The 21,326-nt window shown below is 42.1% G+C and overlaps 1 protein-coding gene across 3 annotated transcripts in view; it reads right to left on the bottom strand.

The window, feature by feature from the left end:
• Positions 1-20,021, bottom strand: part of LOC111963342 (hypoxia-inducible factor 1-alpha) — a 53,790-nt gene extending 33,769 nt beyond the window's left edge. Inside the window, exon 1 of one of the 3 annotated variants that reach the window (XM_023986707.2) lies at positions 19,628-20,021. In XM_023986707.2, the coding sequence (XP_023842475.1) occupies positions 19,628-19,656 (29 nt within the window). In that variant the 5' untranslated portion in view covers positions 19,657-20,021. The remainder of the gene's footprint in view (positions 1-19,627) is intronic. The other 2 variants (XM_023986708.2, XM_070443378.1) reach the window with 2 other exon arrangements.
• Between the last annotated feature and the right edge of the window lie 1,305 nt (positions 20,022-21,326).

Raw genomic sequence — 21,326 nt, 5'->3', positions numbered from 1 at the left:
TGAGTATCTAGGTCTTCACCCGTGGGAAATCAGCCACATGAAGGTAAAATAAAATCTAAACGTATCTCTGTGCTATGTATTGGAATCTATTGTGATGTGACAGACAAGTATGGCTTATGCACAGAGAATACAGGAAATGTCTGGAAAACCTTTACCTGAAAAGTCCTGGTTTAGGCTGGACCGCGAACTCTACAAAGTGAGTTATGTGCAGTACAAACAAAGGCTGCTACAGTAGACAGGATTCTCGTGCTGCTGTCTTAATGGTGCGTCACCCTCTCCACACTACAGATGGGAGGTGGTTGTCTTTTCTCTAAAAATAATACATCTCAGACATCACTCCAGGGTTTGGTTTGATGCTCTTGTGGAAATGAAGCTCATGAAATAGGTCCATCCTGTAGCTACAGGTTCAGTACAGAACAGGATTCAAGAGCTTTTCAGGCAACCAGCGGAATATCAACGAGTTCCCAACTGAGTACACCACTTGTCCCTTGTCTAGTCAAAGCTGCTAGCGCCTTCACACAAGAGAGCTTTAACGCCACAAGCATGTATAAACATTTATTTACATGCAACAGAAATGGATTCGAAAACAATGATTGTTATTGTTAAATGTGACTCTGTAAACTGATAGTATTAGAGACTACATTTAAAATACCCAAATGCGGTACAAAAGGATGATTTTGTAGGGACATTCGCAGGTGTAGTCTACATAAACATTTGGCAGCACCCCCACGCTAGTGATGGGCATTCCGACTCTTCAGTGAGCCTTCTCGTTCGGCTCAGCTCACCAAAATGAGCCGTCTCTTTTCGCTCCCAAGCGGCTCTTTAAAAAATATATATTTTGTATTTTTTCAAGTCAAACAGTTTGCGATAGTTTGACTATGAATGGTGTTAAAACAATTCTAATTAAATTATGAAATCATACTCTACCTTAACCACAATGTATTTAAAAATGCATTGGTTTGTTATGAAAAAGAATGCTATTAAACATTTGCATTTAAAGTAACTTTTTAATGTATATAAACAAAGTGCATAAATCTAACCATTCAACACAAATACAATCTGAACAGCATTATTTTTTTTATTTATCCGTTATTTTACCAGGTAAGTTGACTGAGAACATGTTCTCATTTGCAGCAACGACCTGGGGAATAGTTACAGGGGAGAGGAGGGGGGATGAATGAGCCAATTGTAAACTGGGGATTATTAGGTGACCGTGAAGGTTTGAGGGCCAGATTGGGAATTTAGCAAGGACACCGGGGTTAACACCCCTACTCTTACGATAAGTGCCATGGGATCTTTAATGACCTCAGAGAGTCAGGACACCCGTTTAACGTCCCATCCGAAAGATGGCACCCTACACAGGGCAGTGTCACAATCACTGCCCTGGGACATTGGGATATATATATTTTTTTTAATTAGACCAGAGGAAAGATTGCCTCCTACTGGCCCTCCAACACCACTTTCAGCAGCATCTGGTCTCCCATCCAGGGACTGAACAGGACCAACCCTGCTTAGCTTCAAAAGCAAGCCAGCAGTGGTATGCAGGGTGGTATGCTGCTGGTAGAATATGCTGCTAATAGAATATTGCACCATAAAGAAAAATAAATAATGTGCAAAACTGCAGCATCCCACTTAAAACATTAAACTGGTCCCTCATTTCTCTCTCCATATTATTACCAGCAGCACACAGCAATGCTGACCATATTTTGCTTTAATGAGAGATTTGCATTCAGAAATGCAAGCTGCCTCACTTCCGAGGGGCTGATGCGGTTTCTTCTCAGTAATTATTTGTCCTGTTTTCGAGAAGACCCTCTCAGAGGGATCGGATGTGGCCACTATGCAGAGTCTCCCTGTCATGACTTTAGTAAGCCGTGGGTAGACAGAGGCCTTGTTCTTCCACCAGCTCAGAGGATCTGCAGATCTTTGGAGGGGCTCCTCCAAATAAGAGAACTTTCTGTCCATTGATGAACATAGCGTGTCCATCAACTCTGTCACATGTCCTGTGGTTACATTTGCTTCTCCTCTCTGGCGGCTGGCTGTGATTCGCTGAAGACCCTTACACAGGAGTAGCATTTTTTAGACTGTCGCATAGCTAAAAAGAGAGAACAGTAACTTATTAGTTCAGGTTCATGTTTTGTCTAATGATACTACATTCTCATTTACTGCTCATAATCATATAATACTGGATGAAATAATGATGTAGTAACTGCTTACTGTACCTCTTACTCCACAGTGACCTGCTCAAAGGGTTCCAGGACTCTGCACACCTCCTCCACCACCTCCCACTCCTCTTGGGTCAGAGCATCAACTGGTGCATTGACAATGGCCAGGGTAGAGATGATGCCATTCTTGACTCAAGAAACCTCTTCAACATATAAAAATGTTGAATTCCACCTTGTAGTGCAGTCTTGTTTAGGCCTCAGCTCAGGCATCCCCATCTGGCGTTGTGTAGACTATAGTTTTTCAGCACCTGCTGTGCTCCTGTGGAAGTATTCCACAGCTGCTTTCACTTTGTCCACAGTGGGCTTCATCACCTTCAGAGCATCTCCTAGTCAGGTTGATTGTGTGGACAAGACATGGATGATGGGTCCTTTAAAAAAAAACTTTCACGGCTTTGGTTATGTTAGCTGCATTATCGCAACACAACAGACCACTTTTCCATCTACTTCCCATTCTCTGGCCATTCTCAACAGTTCCTCTGCCAAGTTCTGAGATGTGTCTGTTGTTTAACTCAAAGCAGTCCAGAAGATAGCTAGACATTGAAAAATCTTCAATGAAGTGACATGTAACCGACATGTAAGAAGTGGTTACCCTTAATGTCCAGCAGTCAGTGTAAGGCAAACTGCAGTAACTTCTTGGACTCTTTCCCGCACTGAAGCCTGTGTGCTCTCATACAGTTGTGGAATAAGTGATTTTAAAAGGGTTTTCCTGCTTGGAATAGTGTACATTGGATTTAGACTATTGCTATAAATTTCGAAAACCTCTGTCCTCCTCGATCGAAAATGGCTGGAAATCGGTGGCATTTTAGCCAATGCCATATCAATTTGTTTTTGTTTTGCTACAGACAGACTTTGGCATAAACTGGTCCATAGAAGACTGCGTTACTGTGGGTCGCGGAGTAGGCCTACTTGTCTGAATGGCTACGCTGACTCCACCACTATCACTAGCAGGCCCGCTAGTTTCTTGAAGCTCCACAGTTGAGTGCACAGTTTGCATATGCCGGTGTAGGTTGTGCGTAGAACCGGCTTTATAAGAGATTTTGTTTTGGCAAATTCTACACTGTGCTCTAACATTGTCTACATCATTAAATGCATCATCAAATGCATCCAAATGCTACTGTGCTTCTGACTCATTTTCCAGCTGTTGTTTTCACAGCTGTCCTTCCTCTCTGTCCTCAGCTGCTAAGTGTGTGACTGAGTGAGTTGGCTTGGCCCTCCCTCACGCATCTTTGGTTCATTGGTTGACACTGCGTGTCTGATTGATAGGAACAACAGGTGAGGCTGTTAGTCTGCTCAGACAGTCATAACGAATGTGTGCGCTTGGCCATTCAGGCTTAAATTTTATTTATTTTGTCGTTATTTGAATTATTTAAATTAATAGAATTACCTCTTGATAATTCATATCTGATTTTTTTAAATTATAAATGAATTTATAAATCTGATATGCAAGCCAGCTCCCAACATTCACCTGGCTCTTCGCGAACGACCCATCACTACCCCCCCACACACAAATCAAATGTATTTATAAAGCTCTTCTTACATCAGCTGATATCTCAAAGTGCTGTACAGAAACCCAGCCTAAAACCCCAAACATCAAACAATGCAGGTGTAGAAGCACGATGGCTAGGAAAAACTCCCTAGAAAAGGCCAAAACCTAGGAAGAAACCTAGAGAGGAACCAGGCTATGAGGGGTGGCCAGTTCTCTTCTGGCTGTGCCAGGTGGAGATTATAACAGAACATGGCCAAGAAGTTCAAATGTTCATAGATGACCAGCAGGCTCAAATAATAATAATCACAGTGGTTGTCGAGGGTGCAACAGGTCAGCACCTCAGGAGTAAATGTCAGTTGGCTTTTCATAGCATCTCTACCGCTCCTGCTGTCTCTAGAGAGAGTTGAAAACAGCAGGTCTGGGACAGGTAGCACGTCCGGTGAACAGGTCAGGGTTCCATAGCCGCAGGCAGAACAGTTGAAACTGGAGCAGCAGCACAGCCAGGTGGACTGGGGACAGCAAGTAGTCATCAAGCCAGGTAGTCCTGAGGCATGGTCACACACACAAATCCCCCTCTCGCTCATGGTGTAGTGCCAATGTCTTAGGTGCAAGAGAGCAATCAAAATGTAAATAACAATTTCAACGCTTGTACCGACATAATAGAATATGCATAAAATGCCCGGGAGACCCATGAGGGGGTGCACAATTGGCCCAGCGTCATCCGGGTTAGGGGAGGGTTTGGCCGGCCGGGATGTCCTTGGCACATCTCGCTCTAACTACTCCTTGTGGGGGGCCAGGCCACCTGCACGCTGACTTCGGTCGTCAGTTCGACGGTGTTTCCTCCAACACATTGGTGCTGCTGGCTATTGGGGTTAAGCGAGCTTGGCAGGGTCGTGTTTCGGAGGACAAGATTTGCAGCGATGGGACAAAACTGACTACTGAAACTGAAAAAAGGAGTAAAGAAAAATAGCATTCTCCAATTGCAACATCTGACTATGCTCACACATTGAGCAGATTAAAAGTATTTTAAAAATCTTCTCAAAACAAGAAGTTAGGCATACCTTATGTCCAAACTGTGTCTACATGCCAATCATTTGATTTCAATCAGTTTCATGGGAATATGCATTTAGATCTTCTTGAATTAGTGTTTCCTGAGCACATTAATAGCAGATGGTGTTAAACTGTATATAGCCTTCCTGTATTTAGTTTCAATCAAAGCACATTCTGCCTAGTGGCACACATTGTTGATTTTTGGCCACAGGATTATTATTTTTTTCACCATTCAGCTACCATAGTTAAATCTCATAAGAAATTAGGTGGCGCTTTTGGTGTAACAGTAACGCTATAACATGCTATTATATTTGGTCATGTTATGTAGAATAATAATCATTTTGTGATCTTCCAAGACATTGATTCAGCTTTGATCTAAACTTTACTAAATGAGCACCATTGAGAGAAGTGGCAGAGCATGTTGCGCTAATGCAGAAATGAGCGACCACAAAATCTGGGAATATTTGGCCAAGGAAACCTCTGGTTGCTCTCAGGGAAGGGAGACTTAAAATAGAGTTTCAACTTTGCACCGCCATAGGATGCCACCTTTCCAACAAGTCAGTGTCAAATTGCTGCCCTGCTAGAGCTGCCCATATCAACAGTAAGTGATATTATTGTGAAGTGGAAACATCTAGGGGAAACAATGGCTCAGCCACAAAATGGTAGTCCACACAAGCTCACAGAACGGGATCACCGAGTGCTGAAGCTCGTAAAAATCCTCTGTCCTCGGTTGCAACCCATGAAATGGGTTTCCATGGCCTGCAGATGCAAAAAAAAGCCTCAGATCAGGTTTTGAAGGATGCCAGGAGATCGCTACCTTCCCGAATGCATAGTGTCAACTGTAAAGATTGGAGGAGGAATACTGGTCTGGGGCTGTTTTTCATGGTTCGGGATAGGCCCCTGAGTTCCATTGAAGGGAAATCTTAACGCTAGAGCATACAATGAAATTCTAGACGATACTGTGCTTCCAATTTTGTGACAGTTTATGGAAAGCCCTTTCCTGTTTCAGCATGACAATGCCCCTTTGTACAAAGCGAGGTCTATACAGAAATGGTTTGACGACATAGGTGTGGAAGAACTTGACTAGCCTGCACACAGCCCTGACCTCAACCAAATCGAACACCTTTGGGATGAATTGGAACGCCGACTGCGAGCCAGGCCTAATCGCCAAACATCAGTGCCCGACCTAATTAATGCCTGCAGCAATGTTCCAACATCTAGTGGAAAGCCTTCCCAGAAGAGTGGAGGCTTTTATAGCAACAAACGGGGGACCAACTCCATATTAATGCCAATGATTTCTGGAATGAGATGTTCGACGAGCACTTTTGACCATGTAGTGTATCTTTCAGTCGAATACGGAGATTTACTTACTTTTGTAGCTCTTCATCAGAAGTAAACTTTTTGTAAGTAGTTAGGCCTAACTGTCCTCTCCAAATTTAGCTGGAATTTGGGCTAGTTAGCTAGCACGCGGTGTCACTCCAGTCTCCCACTGGCTGTACTTGCGGGAGGCGACCGGTATACTTATGCCATTGGCCTACGTCTCTTCTTGCGCACAAAATCAGATCACACAGATTGGAGGAGTGTTTAACGTCACCAGCAGGCTTAAGCTACCACATAATTCAGAAAGTATTCAGACCCCTGTACTTTCCACATTGTTAGGTTACAGCCTTTCCCTAAAATTGATTAAATTGTTTTTCTCCCTCATCGATCGATCTACACACAATACCCCATAATGACAAAGTTTTTTTTGACATTTCTGCAAATGTATAAATAAAACAAATCTCACATTTACACAAATATTAAGGCCCTTTACTCAGTACTTTGTTGAAGCACCGTTGACAGCGATTACAACCTTAAGTCTTCTTGGGTATGATGCTACAAGCTTGGCACACCTGTATTTGGAGAGTTTCTCTCATTCATCTCTGCAGATCCTCTCAAGCTCTGTCAGGTTGAATGGGGAGCATCGCAGCACAGCAATTTTCAGGTCTCTCCAGAGATGCTTGATCGGGTTCAAGTCCGGCCTTTGGCTGGGCCACTTAGGGTCATTGTTCTGTTGGAAGCTGAACCTTTGCCGTCATTGTAAATAAGAATTTGTTCTTAACTTTCCTAGTTAAATAAAAGGTTCTATTAAAAAAAATTAAATAAGGTCTGAGGTCCTGAGCACTCTGGAGCAGGTTCTCGTCAAGGATCTCTCTGTACTTAAAGTCATTAATCTTTCCCTCGATCTTGACTAGTCTCCCAGTCCCTGCACCTGAAAAACATCCCCACAAAATGATGCTGCCACCACCACGCCTCCTCGTAGGGATGGTGCTAGGTTTCCGCCAGACGTGATGGTTGGCATTCAGGCCAAGGAGTTCAATCTTGGTTTCATCAGACCAGAGAATCTGGTTTCTCATGGTCAGAGTCCTTTAGGTGCCTTTTGGCAAAGTCCAAGCGGGCTGTCATGTGCCTTTTCCTGAAGAGTGGCTCCTGTCTGGCCACACTACCATAATAGCCTGATTGGTGGAGTGGTGCAGAGATGGTTGTCCTTCTGGAAGGTTCTCCCATCTCCATAAAGGAACTCTGGAGCTCTGTCAGTGACCATCAGGTTCTTGGTCACCTCCCTGACCAAGGCCCTTCTACCCCGATTGCTCAGTTTAGCCGAGCAGCCAGCTCTGGAAGAGTCTTGGTGGTTCCAAACTACTTCCATTAAAGTGATGTAGGCCACTGTGTTCTTGGGGACCTTCAATGCTGCAGAAATGTTTTGGTACCCTTCCCCAGATCTGTGCCTCGACACAATCCTGTCTCGGAGCTCTGAGGACAATTCGTTCAACCTCCACGGCTTGGTTTTTGCTCTGGCATGCACTGTCAACTGTGGGATCTTATATAGACAGGTGTGTGCCTGTCCAAATCATGTCCAATCAATTGAATTTACCACAGGTGGACTCCAATTAAGTTGTAGAAACATCTCAGGGATGATCAATGGAAATATGATGCACCTGAGCTCAATTTAGAGTCTCATAGCAAAGGGTGTGAATACTTATGTAAATAAGGTATGTTTTATAAATTTGCTATAAAAAAAATACAAAATCTGAAAACCTGTTTTCGCTTTGTCATTATGGGGTATTGTGTGTAGATTTGATTAGGATCTCTTTTAGTCCTCATTTGGACTAATCTTCCAAGAGTCCTTAAACATTAAAATACAATTTATAATACGATCACATTTTTCACATAACACACGGTTACAAACAGACTCAAACAAATACTCTAACAGTAGATTGATTGATTCTTTATCTACCATAGTCCAGCACAACTTTCCTATCCATTGTATTTAAAATGGTTTTAAAGTATTGTTTGAATTTATAAAATAAAAGGTTTCTGGTTGGCACAGAAATTATTTAATTTCTTTATTGCTCTAAATCAAAATGTTATTTTGCCTATTTCTCTTTTCTGTCTGGAAAATACAGGATGGTGGGCAATCTATTCCTAGTATTTACTGAATGTTTGTCTCTTACCAACTGAATACTGTTGTGAACGCCATTTTAAACGGTGTATATTATGAAATAAAATAAGCATGTTTTTTCCCCCCAATTATCTTGTTGGTTGACGACCAACCAAGAGCATTCAGCATGACAACAGAAAAACCATCTCTCTACCTTAAAACAATCCTTGCTGCTTTGTTCTGTACAATCTGCAGTCTAATGTCACTTGCTGATGCATTTCCCCAGACCATAGAACAGTAGTTCACCTGACTCCCAATTACTGCTTGGGTTATTTGCTTAAGAATCTTTCCCGGTATATATTTAGCTATCCTTCTGATCTAGCAGAATATTTCTCACTATAAACAGTGGGGAGAACAAGTATTTGATACACTGCCGATTTTGCAGGTTTTCCTACTTACAAAGCATGTAGAGGTCTGTAATTTTGATCATAGGTACACTTCAACTGTGAGAGACGGAATCTAAAACAAAAATCCAGAAAATCACATTGTATGATTTTTAACTAATTAATTTGCATTTTATTGCATGACATAAGTATTTGATCACCTACCAACCAATAAGAATTCCGTCTCTCACAGACCTGTTAGTTTTTCTTTAAGAAGCCCTCCTGTTCTCCACTCATTACCTGTATTAACTGCACCTGTTTGAACTCGTTACCTGTATAAAAGACACCTGTCCACACACTCAATCAAACAGACTCCATCATTGATGCCCCACGAGGTGAGATCTTGCATGGAGCCCCAGACCGAGGGTGATTGACCGTCATCTTCAACTTCTTCCATTTTCTAATAATTGCGCCAACAGTTGTTGCCTTCTCCCCAAGCTGCTTGCCTATTGTCCTGTAGCCCATCCCAGCCTTGTGCAGGTCTACAATTTTATCCCTGATGTCCTTACACAGCTCTCTGGTCTTGGCCATTGTGGAGAGGTTGGAGTCTGTTTGATTGAGTGTGTGGACAGGTGTCTTTTATACAGGTAACGAGTTCAAACAGGTGCAGTTAATACAGGTAATGAGTGGAGAACAGGAGGGCTTCTTAAAGAAAAACTAACAGGTCTGTGAGAGACGGAATTCTTACTGGTTGGTAGGTGATCAAATACTTATGTCATGCAATAAAATGCAAATTAATTAGTTAAAAATCATACAATGTGATTTTCAGGATTTTTGTTTTAGATTCCGTCTCTCACAGTTGAAGTGTACCTATGATAAAAATTACAGACCTCTACATGCTTTGTAAGTAGGAAAACCTGCAAAATCGGCAGTGTATCAAATACTTGTTCTCCCCACTGTAGATATATATATATATTTTTTTACATTAGACGACCATGATAAGCAGTTGTCTAGCTGCACTCCTAGTAGTTTGGTTTCTGCCACTTCCTCAATTTGTACCCCCCCCATCACACTTAATTGTATCCCATGCTGTGTTGACCTTTTCCTGGTGGAACAGACCAGCATAGCTTTGATTTTCTTGGTGTTTAAAATAAGTTTGTTCCGGCAAATCCAAACCCTGATATTTTCCAAATCTACTTGTTGAACCGATTGTCTTGCTGTATAAATTGTAGTATCATCTGCAAATATAGTAGCTTGAGTTTCAGATTAGGCATAAGGAAGGTCGTTGGTTTATATATTAAGTAAAGAAGTGGCCCAAGGCAGCTGCCCTGTGGTTTTCTACAGTTTAAAGCATGAGTGGAAGAAAATGAACCATTGATATAGGTGGTCTGTTTCCTGTCAGATATGACTGTACCCAATTCAATGCTACCTCTTTAAAACCATAATGCATTCATTTTGTCAATTATTTCATGATCCACTAAATGTTTTCTAGAGACAATATCTCTCTCATCATCACTCAATACCTAGGTTTACCTCCACTGTATTCACATCCTACCATACCTTTGTCTGTACATTATACCTTGTAGCTATTTTATCGCCCCCAGAAACCTCCTTTTACTCTGTTCCAGACGTTCTAGACGACCAATTCTCATAGCTTTTAGCCGTACCCTTATCCTACTCCTCCTCTGTTCCTCTGGTGATGTAGAGGTGAATCTAGGCCCTGCAGTGCCTAGCCCCACTCCTATTCCCCAGGCGCTCTCTTTTGATGACTTCTGTCACCGTAATAGCCTTGGTTTCATGCATGTTAACATTAGAAGCCTCCTCCCTAAGTTTGTTTTATTCACTGCTTTAGCACACTCTGCCAACTTGGATGTTCTAGCCGTGTCTGAATCCTGGCTTAGGAAGACCACCAAAAATGTTGAAATCTCCATTCCTAACTACAACATTTTCAGACAAGATAGAACAGCCAAAGGGGGCGGTGTTGCAATCTACTGCAAAGATAGCCTGCAAATTTCTGTCCTACTATCCAGGTCAACCAAACAATTTGAACTTCTACTTTTAAAAATCCACCTCTCTAAAAACAAGTCTCTCACCGTTGCCGCCTGCTATAGACCACCCTCTGCCCCCAGCTGTGCTCTGGACACCATATGTGAACTGATTGCCCCCCCCCCCATCTATCTTCAGAGCTCGTGCTGCTAGGCGACCTAAACTGGAACATGCTTAACACCCCAGCCATCCTACAATCTAAGCTTGATGCCCTCAATCTCACACAAATTATCAATGAACCTACCAGGTACCACCCCAAAGCCGTAAACACGGGCTCATAGATATAGATGCCCCTCATAGATATCATCCTAACCAACTTGCCCTCTAAATACACCTCTGCTGTTTTCAACCAAGATCTCAGCGATCACTGCCTGCATCCGTAATGGGTCAGCGGTCAAACGACCTCCACTCATCACTGTCAAACGCTCCCTGAAACACTTCAGCGAGCAGGCCTTTCTAATCGACCTGGCCGAGGTATCCTGGAAGGATATTGATCTTATCCCGTCAGTAGAGGATACCTGGTTATTTATTTTTAAATGCCTTCCTCACCATCTTAAATAAGCATGCCCCATTCAAGAAATGTAGAACCAGGAACAGATATAGCCCTTGGTTCTCTCCWGACCTGACTGCCCTTAACCAACACGAAAACATCCTATGGCGTTCTGCATTAGCATCGAACAGAAAAGTTGAAAAGTTGCACAGTGATATGCAACTTTTCAGGGAATCTAGAAACCAATACACACAGGCAGTTAGAAAAGATAAAGGCTAGCTTTTTCAAGCAGAAATTTGCTTCCTGCAACACAAACTCAAAAAAGTTCTGGGACACTGTAAAGTCCATGAAGAATAAGAACACCTCCCAGCTGCCCACTGCACTGAAGTTAGGAAACACTGTCACCACCGATAAATCCCCTATAATTGAGAATTTCAATAAGCATTTTTCTACGACTGGCCATGCTTTCCACCTGGCTACCCCTACCCCGGTCAACAGCACTGCACCCCCCACAGCTACTCGCCCAAGCCTTCCCCATTTCTCCTTCTCCCAAATCCAGTCAGCTGATGTTCTGAAAAAGCTGCAAAATCTGGACCCCTACAAATCAGCTGGGCTAGATAATCTGGACCCTTTCTTTCTAAAATTATCTGCTGAAATTGTTGCCACCCCTATTACTAGCCTGTTCAACCTCTCTTTTGTGTCGTCTGAGATTCCCAAAGATTGGAAAGCAGCTGCGGTCATCCCCCTCTTCAAAGGGGGGGACACTCTTGACCCAAACTGCTACAGACCTATATCTATCCTACCCTGCCTTTCTAAGGTCTTCGAAAGCCAAGTCAACAAACAGATTACCGACCATTACGAATCCCACCATACCTTCTCCGCTATGAAATCTGGTTTCAGAGCTGGTCATGGGTGCACCTCAGCCACGCTCAAGGTCCTAAATGATATCTTAACCGCCATCGATAAGAAACAATACTGTGCAGCCGTATTCATTGACCTGGCTAAGGCTTTCGACTCTGTCAATCACCACATCCTCATCGACAGACTCGACAGCCTTGGTTTCTCAAATGATTGCCTCGCCTGGTTCACAAACTACTTCTCTGATAGAGCAGTTTAGTGTGTCAAATCGGAGGGTCTGTTGTCCGGGCCTCTGGCAGTCTCTATGGGGGTGCCACAGGGTTCAATTCTTGGATCGACTCTTTTCTGTATACATCAATGATGTCGCTCTTTCTGCTGGTGAGTCTCTGATCCACCTCTGCGCAGACGACACCATTCTGTATACTTCTGGCCCTTCTTTGGACACTGTGTTAACAACCCTCCAAACGAGCTTCAATGCCATTCAACTCTCCTTCCGTGGCCTCCAATTGCTCTTAAATACAATTAAAACTAAATGCATGCTCTTCAACCGATCGCTGCCTGCACCTGCCCGTCTGTCCAACATCACTACTCTAGACGGCTCTGACTTAGAATATGTGGACAARTACAAATACCTAGGTGTCTGGTTAGACTGTAAACTCTCCTTCCAGACTCACATCAAACATCTCCAATCCAAAGTTAAATCCAGAATTGGCTTCCTATTCCGCAACAAAGCATCCTTCACTCATGCTGCCAAACATACCCTTGTAAAACTGACCATCCTACCAATCCTCGACTTCGGCGATGTCATTTACAAAATAGCCTCCAATACCCTACTCAATAAATTGGATGCAGTCTATCACAGTGCCATCCGTTTTGTCACCAAAGCCCCATATACTACCCACCACTGCGACCTGTACGCTCTCGTTGGCTGGCCCTTCGCTTCATACTCGTCGCCAAACCCACTGGCTCCAGGTCATCTACAAGACCCTGCTAGGTAAAGTCCCCCCTTATTTCAGCTCGCTGGTCACCATAGCAGCACCCACCTGTAGCACACGCTCCAGCAGGTATATCTCTCTGGTCACCCCCAAAACCAATTCTTCCTTTGGCCGCCTCTCCTTCCAGTTCTCTGCTGCCAATGACTGGAACGAACTACAAAAATCTCTGAAACTGGAAACACTTATCTCCCTCACTAGCTTTAAGCACCAGCTGTCAGAGCAGCTCACAGATTACTGCACCTGCACATAGCCCATCTATAATTTAGCCCAAACCTCTTTCCCTACTGTATTTATTTATTTTGCTCCTTTGCACCCCATTATTTCTCTCTACTTTGCACATTCTTCCACTGCAAATCAACCATTCCAGTGTTTTACTTGCTATATTGTATTTACTTCGCCACCATGGCCTTTTTTTGCCTTCACCTCCCTTATCTAACCTCACTTGCTCACATTGTATATAGACTTATTTTTCTACTGTATTATTGACTGTATGTTCGTTTTACTCCATGTGTAACTCTGTGTTGTTGTATGTGTCGAACTGCTTTGCTTTATCTTGGSCAGGTCGCAATTGTAAATGACAACTTGTTCTCAACTAGCCTACCTGGTTAAATAAAAGGTGAAATAAATAAAAAATAAAATAATTTGCTCATCATTTACAGATGCATCTAAATGTGTTTCGGTCAAAGCTAAAATATTCATATTACTTATGTTGACCAAGTTAAAAACCTTATGTATTTTGTTAGGAAGACTACATACAGTTGAAGTCGGACGTTTACATACACTTAGGTTGGAGTCATTAAAACTCGTTTTTCAACCACTCCACAAATGTATTTTAAACCAACTATAGTTTTGGCAAGTCGGTTAGGACATTACTGTGTGCATGACACAAGTACTTTTTCCAACAATTGTTTACAGACAGATTATTTCCAGAACAAAAGCAAAGGACCTTGAGAAGATGCTGGAGGAAACAGGTACAAATCCTATGTCAACATAACCTGAAGCACGGGGTGGCAGCATCATCTTGTGGGGGTGCTTTGCTGCAGGAGGGACTGGTGCACTTCACAAAATAGATGGCATCATGAGGCAGGAAAAGTATGTGGATATATTGAAGCAACATGTCAAGACATCAGTCAGGAAGTTAAAGCTTGGTCGCAAATGGGTCTTCCAAATGGACAATGACCCCAAGCATACTTCCAAAGTTGTGGCTAAATGGCTTAACTTCTTGACCCTTTTTTATTTTTATTTTTTTAAATAACGTTCCCAAGGTAAACGGACTATTTCTCAGGTCCAGATCGTAGAATATGCATATAATTTACAGATTAGGATAGAAAACACTCCAAAGTTTCCAAAACTGTCAAAATATTGTTTGTGAGTATAACAAAACTGATTATGCAGGCAAAAACCTGAGAAAATCTAACCCGGAAGTGATTTAAAAAAATATGAATCTGTGTTTCCTGGCCAGTCTTTCTTCCATTTAAAAGGGTATCAACCAGATTCATTTTCCAATGGCTTCCTCAGGCTGTGACCAGGCTTTAGACATAGTTTCAGGCTTTTATTTTGAAAAATGAACGAGATTTTTCAAAAGTAGTCAGGTGTCCTCTGAATAGTTCCTGCGCGCGAGGGGGGAGCTCTCCATTTTCCTTTTCTCTCTTATTGAATAGGTTACAGTCCGGTTGAAATATTATCGATTATGTTTGTTAAAAACAACCTGAGGATTGATTATAAAAAAACATTTGACATTTTTCTACGACCATTACGGATACTTTTTGGAATTTTCGTTGAACGGAACGAGGCTGTATTTTTCTTAACATAACGCGCAACCCAAATGGTGTTTTGTTATAAAAGTAATATTTATCGAACAAAAAGAACATTTGTTGTGTAACTGGGAGTCTCGTGAGTGCAAACATCCAAAGATTATCAAAGGTAAGCGATAAAATGTATTGCTTTTCTGACTTTCGTGACCATGCTAATTTGGGGCTAGCTGTTGTAGCATTGATTGATACACTCACAAAAGCTTGGATTTCTTTCTCTGTAAAGCATATTTTCAAAATCTGACACGATAGGTGGACTAACAACAAGCTAAGCTGTGTTTTGGTATATTTCACTTGTGATTGCGTGATTATAAATATTTTTTGTAATATTTTTGAATTTGGCGCCCTGCAATTCAGCGGTTGTTTAGGGAAATGATCCCGCTAAAGGGATCTGTTCGCAGAGAGGTTAAGGACAACAGAGTCAAGGTATTGGAGTGGCCATCACAAAGCCCTGACCTCAATCCTACAGAACATTTGTGGGCAGAACTGAAAAAGCGTGTGCGAGCAAGGAGGCCTATAAACCTGACTCAGTTACACCAGCTCTATCAGAAGGAATGGGCCAAAATTCACCCAACTTATTGTGGGAAGCTTGTGGAAGGGTACCCAAAACATTTGACCCAAGTTAAACAATTTAAAAGGCAATGCTACCAAATACTAATTGAGTGTATGTAAACTTCTGACCCACTGGGATTGTGATGAAAGAAAGAAAGAAAGAAAAGTTGAAATAAATCATTCTCTCTACTATTATTCTGACATTCCACATTCTTAAAAATAAAGTTGTGATCCTAACACCTAAAACAGGGAATATTTACTTGGATTAAAATGTCAGGAATTGTGAAAAACTGAGATTAAATGTATTTGGCGAAGGTGTATGTAAACTTCCGATTTCAACTGTACATTAACCAGAGTTTTTTGCAACCATTTCCATGTCAAGTAGAGATCAAGAGAGCATGTCTTCGTTGTAGTTGAAGTCATGATACACTACAACAATTCAGATTTGAACATTAGAGTAACTCCCTGGCTATTTTAATTCAGAGTTCCGATACGGTTGCCCGTTGATGTAAAGTGTATCCATCACCATGGAGACTCGTTGATTGAGGCAACGCTTTTCCTTCATGATGGGATGTTTTTTTTCTCCTTTCATTGATCTCCATGGGGAAGTGACCATCCATTGTAAAATCAGTGTTTGAGTTCTCTGCCCCTGCTCGTCGACATTTCATTTAGCTTAAAATTGTCAAAAGATGCAATAATAGCCCGTGGCCTATTCCCAGAGGCCTTACCCATTTTATGGACCCTTGAGAAAGTGACATTAAGCACAACATCTGTGGGCAGTTTCAGTTGAGTTAACAAAGTCTCGGACAGTGTCACAGCTTCTGCTGTTGTCATTCTCCGATAACCCTGAAAAGATTGTCCCGCATTGATCAACACCGTACATCAAGCAAAGTTTCTTTAAGCTGTTTGTTCTCCCTTTGCACCACCTCCACCGTGCCATGAACAGAGTTTGCAGTACCTTTCAGCTCCGTGTTCTCTTTCCTTAGATCATCAATCTGACATTGGCTGAATTCTAGACTGGCACACAATGCATTAATGTCCTCTCGTAATAAACTCAGCAAAAAAAGAAAAAACGTCCCTTTTTCAGGACCCTGTCTTTCAAAGATAAATCATAAAAAACAAATAACTTCACAGGTCTTCATTGTAAAGGGTTTAAACACTGTTTCCCATGCTTGTTCAATGAACCATAAACAATTAATGAACATGCACCTGTGGAACGGTCGTTAAGACACTAACAGCTTACAGACGATAGGCAGTTAAGGTCACAGTTATGAAAACTTAGGACACTAAAGAGGCTATTCTACTGACTCTGAAAAACACCAAAAGAAAGATGTCCAGGGTCCCTGCTCATCTGTGTGAACGTGCCTTAGGCATGCTGCAAGGAGGCATGAGGACTGCAGATGTGGCCAGGGCAATAAACTGCAATGTCCGTACCGTGAGACGCCCAAGACAGCACTACAGGGATGCAGGACGGACAGCTGATCGTCCTCGCAGCAGCAGACCACGTGTAACACCACCTGCACAGGATCGGTACATCCGAACACCACACCTGCGGGACAGGTACAGTATGGCAACAACAACAGCCCGAGTTACACCAGGAACATACAATCCCTCCATCAGTGCTCAGACTGTCCGCAATAGGCTGAGAGAGGCTGGACTGAGGGCTTGTAGGCCTGTTGTAAGGCAGGTCCTCACCAGACATCACCGGCAACAACGTCGCCTATGGGCACAAACCCACCGTGGCTGGACCAGACAGGCAAAAAGTGCTCTTCACTGACGAGTCGCGGTTTTGTCTCACCAGGGGTGATGGTCGGATTCGCGTTTCTCGTAGAAGGAATGAGCGTTACACCGAGGCCTGTACTCTGGAGCGGGATCGACTTGGAGGTGGTTCCGTCATGTTCTGGGGCGGTGTGTCACAGCATAACCTGACATAACCCTTCAGCATGACAATGCCACCAGCCATACTGCTCGTTCTCTGCAAGACAGGAATGTCAGTGTTCTGCCATGGCCAGCGAAGAGTCCGGATCTCAATCCCATTGAGCACGTCTGGGACCTGTTGGTGAGGGCTAGGGCCATTCCCCCCAGAAATGTCCGGGAACTTGCCTTGGTGGAAGAGTGGGGTAACATCTCACAGCAAGAACTGGCAAAGCTGGTGCAATCCATGAGGAGGAGATGCACTGCAGTACTTAATGCAGCTGGTGGCCACACCAGATACTGACTGTTACTTTTGATTTTGACCCCCCCTTTTTCAGTGACACATTATTCCATTTCTGTTAGTCACATCTGTAGAACTTCTTCAGTTTGTCTCAGTTGTTGAATCGTATGTTCATACAAATATTTACACATGTTAAGTTTGATAAAAATAAACGCAGTTTACAGTGAGAGGACTTTTCTTTTTTGCTGAGTTTATATCCAAGATATCAAGTTTGCAACCCTTTCATTGATGGATTTTAACAAGTTAACATCCATATCAGTGAACCTCCCCACGCACTTCCTCTTGTTTGTGGATGGTTTGGTGCCATCGTTGATACTGCTTGGCCAACTTGGCTTTGGATTGTTTATTGGGTTTGCTGTCCTTAACAGTGCTTGAATCCTCCGAAACCAGCAACATGTTTCTTTTAGCTCGTAAGTATCTATGCTCAATGAATCGTTCAAGCTCTTCAATGGATTCTGAATCATCCAGCGTGTTTGCAAGCAGAATAAAACAAAAATAACAGATGTATCTTTCCAGACCTGTACAGGCTGTCGGTAGATACGCGCATTACATTTTTTTTTACTATGTGTGTAGTAATGGGTATTTTTTCCCTCACTGTATGTAATGGGACAAGCTTATAGGTCCTTATGGAAAACGTGTTCCTCATGAGGAGATGCAAGTACAAAATGTCACAACATGGATGAGGAAAACCATTAATTGAATCCATTTTAGAATAAGGCTGTAACGTAACAAAATGTGGATAAAGTCAAGGGGTCTGAATACTTTCCAAATGCACATACAAATATTTTTAAAAAGTGTGTATATATATAAGCACAACGTGACAAGTCGGAATGCTTGACTGACATGTCTAACACCCTGTCTGCCGCTAGCTGTCTGTCAGCGCCTTGAAGTTAGCCCTATGCCAGAAAATATATTTAAGACCACAGTAGTGCAAAAAGCCCATGGATCATGAAAGACCCATACATGCACACAAAAATGCTATCTTAAATAGATGTTTTGTTCAGTGGACAGGCTTTTTACTTAAATTTGGCCTATACACAAAGAAAGTGTCAATTAAAGGCCTTTCCTGGCAACTAGTGAATTGCCACACACACACTTTATGCCAGGAACTCCCACTGACGTCAGGCTCTCAGTGATTAAGACGTGATACAGAAATAACAAGGTCACAGCAATCCGTGGAATGGCAAACACTATAACTTTAAATTAACCTTCATACTTTTTGCAATGGTTTTGATTTCTGTTTTGGTATAAGAACCTGCGGACAAAGCAGTGTGAAATTGTTGTGAAAGTAGGCATAGAGAACAAAGCACTACGTTAGATTCATTTCAGCAGTTTTAAGTAAGGTATTTGGTAACAAATAAAAGCTCCCTCACTGAGGCAAACCTCAACCTACATTAGTATAAATGTCTAAATTCTGCCCACATAGTCCCATAGAATGTTACACTGTAACAACAAAAGTAGCAGCCTCCCATAACAGCCTACCTTGGTTCACACTGATACCTCTACATTGGCCTATGGCAACTAAACCATCTAAATGATAGAGGCGCCAAACAGTTTTAATTGAATTCTGAGTATTATACCACTAACCACATCTTCCAATACATTTCAACACCTTTACAATGAAGGCCAGAAAATGGGAGACAAGAGAATGGAGTTGACATACCTGGCTTTCTTGCCTGTTCTTGACTCAGCATTTGAAAACCTCAAAGACACGTTTCAACAATTCCTCAAAGTTCATAATCTGCATTCAGCACCTCAAAACAAGCTCTCACTATCATTCCTGTGCATGATGGGCAACAGGGCAAGTCAAGTGACAGCAAGTGGACCCATATCTCGCGACCTTTTAACACACTGGCTGTCTGTGCCACTTATTTACGGGAGCCTTATTAAAAGTTAGCTAGCTATGTAGTTAGTTCAGTAGTTAACCGCCTAGCTAGCTAACGTTAGTTCTAGAAATTAAAATATCGAGTCGTCTCTAACACTTACTGTAGCTGGCTAGGCTAGCTAACTAGTTAAGCAAACACAAAATCTAAACCAAGCAGAACGAAACAACACATTACAGCTAGATAATCGACTAGATTACTAGAGGCTAACGTACCTTTTCTTTTCTGGGACAACTGTGTTCATTTTAAGGACGATGGACTTATTTTGAGCCTCAGCCAAGAAGATAACAAACTGTGTTTCGGGCCCGTACAAAAACAAGCGAAAATTCACGTAGCTATTCAAATTAAATCCGTAATTTATGTTTCCATAAATTGTTGATAAATGCAATCAGGAGAGGTCAAGCCTCCATCGCTGAAAGTCAAAACATGAGTGCAGAAGAATGTATTTTAATTCCTTCGAAATAGCATGAGGTGCCACGCTACCGGTTGCTTGGAACAACGTTGCATCTAGTTAGCTGAGCAGCTAGGTCAAACACCGTACAGTAAGATAGGTAGAAACTGCTTCTCCAATAGAAATCCCCGATCACACTTGTTGGCAAGCTAAATTCATGCGTAGAAACATGTCATTACGGGTCTAAGGGTCGTCTCGCGCTCAAATGCGCATGTGCAGACCGTCAATTCCTTTTGACGAAAATGAAAACGTGTCTGTTTGTCACCTAGGTTGTGCCTTTAGATCTCGAGAAAATGAACAACTAAACGAATAATTTTTCACTTCTTTCATTGACTTCTCAAACCACGGCCTGGTTCCCGGAAGTCTCACGATGTCGCTCCTCTGGTTTTAGAAACTCTGTGGCTCGGTGATCAGCTGGTTATTAATTCAATTTCAATTACATTTAAGGGATTTATTGACATGGGAAACATATGTTAACATTGCCAAAGCAAGTGAAGTAGATAATAAACAAAAGTGAAATAAAACAATAAAAATGAGCATTACACTCACAGAAGTTCCAAAATAATAAAGACATTTCAAATGTCAAATTATGTCTATATACAGTGTTGTAACGATGTGCAAATAGATAAAGTACAAAAGGGAAAACAAATAAACATAAATATTGGTTGTATTTGCTTATCTCCCCCAGAGAAACTGTCCCCTCACATTTCTTCTTTGTCTTTTCTGGAGCGCCACAATCACATGCCTCTCCACCGGCGGGCGCGCACAAGCTCTATGGTACTGTACATTCCATTTGTTTGATTTCCCTCCTTTACACCAAGTTGACTGAACTGCTATTATTAAAATGTAAGCATGACACATTTACCAGGCCGTACGTCAGTTCCCTTACAAATTCAATGAAAGACTAACATCAAACAATCGCAGTTCAATCTACACAAAATAATAAAACATGAGCGTTTCCCTTTTACAATGAGAAATTAGACATTTTTTACCAAAAATTGTAGGCCTATGGTTCAAGAGTGGGGGTTATATCAGTATTACCACTCCAAACTCAAACTCTTTCCCAGTAAATATTACCAAAAACAGTTGAGGGCTTTCTTTGCACCACTGAGGATGTGTTGAAATTCATGTCTCATTATAAGTTTGATTTTCTTTTTGCTGCCTGGAAAGCTGCAGATGTGTTTCTTAGAATATGTGGCTATCCGTTAGAGAAATGAGGGAATACTGAGGCTCAAATACTACAAGTGCCCCCAAACATGAAAGTAGTCCTGTTTCAACCATGTAATTTGCTGTGTGGGGGCAGCAATAATGCTTTTAGCCAGTTTGAATAGTCCCCTAAAGATCGTCAATCAGCCAGGACAGAGGAAGTAAACTGAGATCCAATCAGCCGCTGCAGAGTCTCTGCCTGCAGCAATCAGAGCTAGTGTATAATGGCAGTTTGGACAAGGGTCATATGTCTATCC

The sequence above is a fragment of the Salvelinus sp. IW2-2015 genome, linkage group LG4q.2 (assembly GCF_002910315.2).
Source record: "Salvelinus sp. IW2-2015 linkage group LG4q.2, ASM291031v2, whole genome shotgun sequence".
NCBI lineage: Eukaryota > Metazoa > Chordata > Actinopteri > Salmoniformes > Salmonidae > Salvelinus > Salvelinus sp. IW2-2015.
Note: the sequence above shows the minus strand (reverse complement) of the source record. Positions and strands in the feature narration are given on the sequence as shown.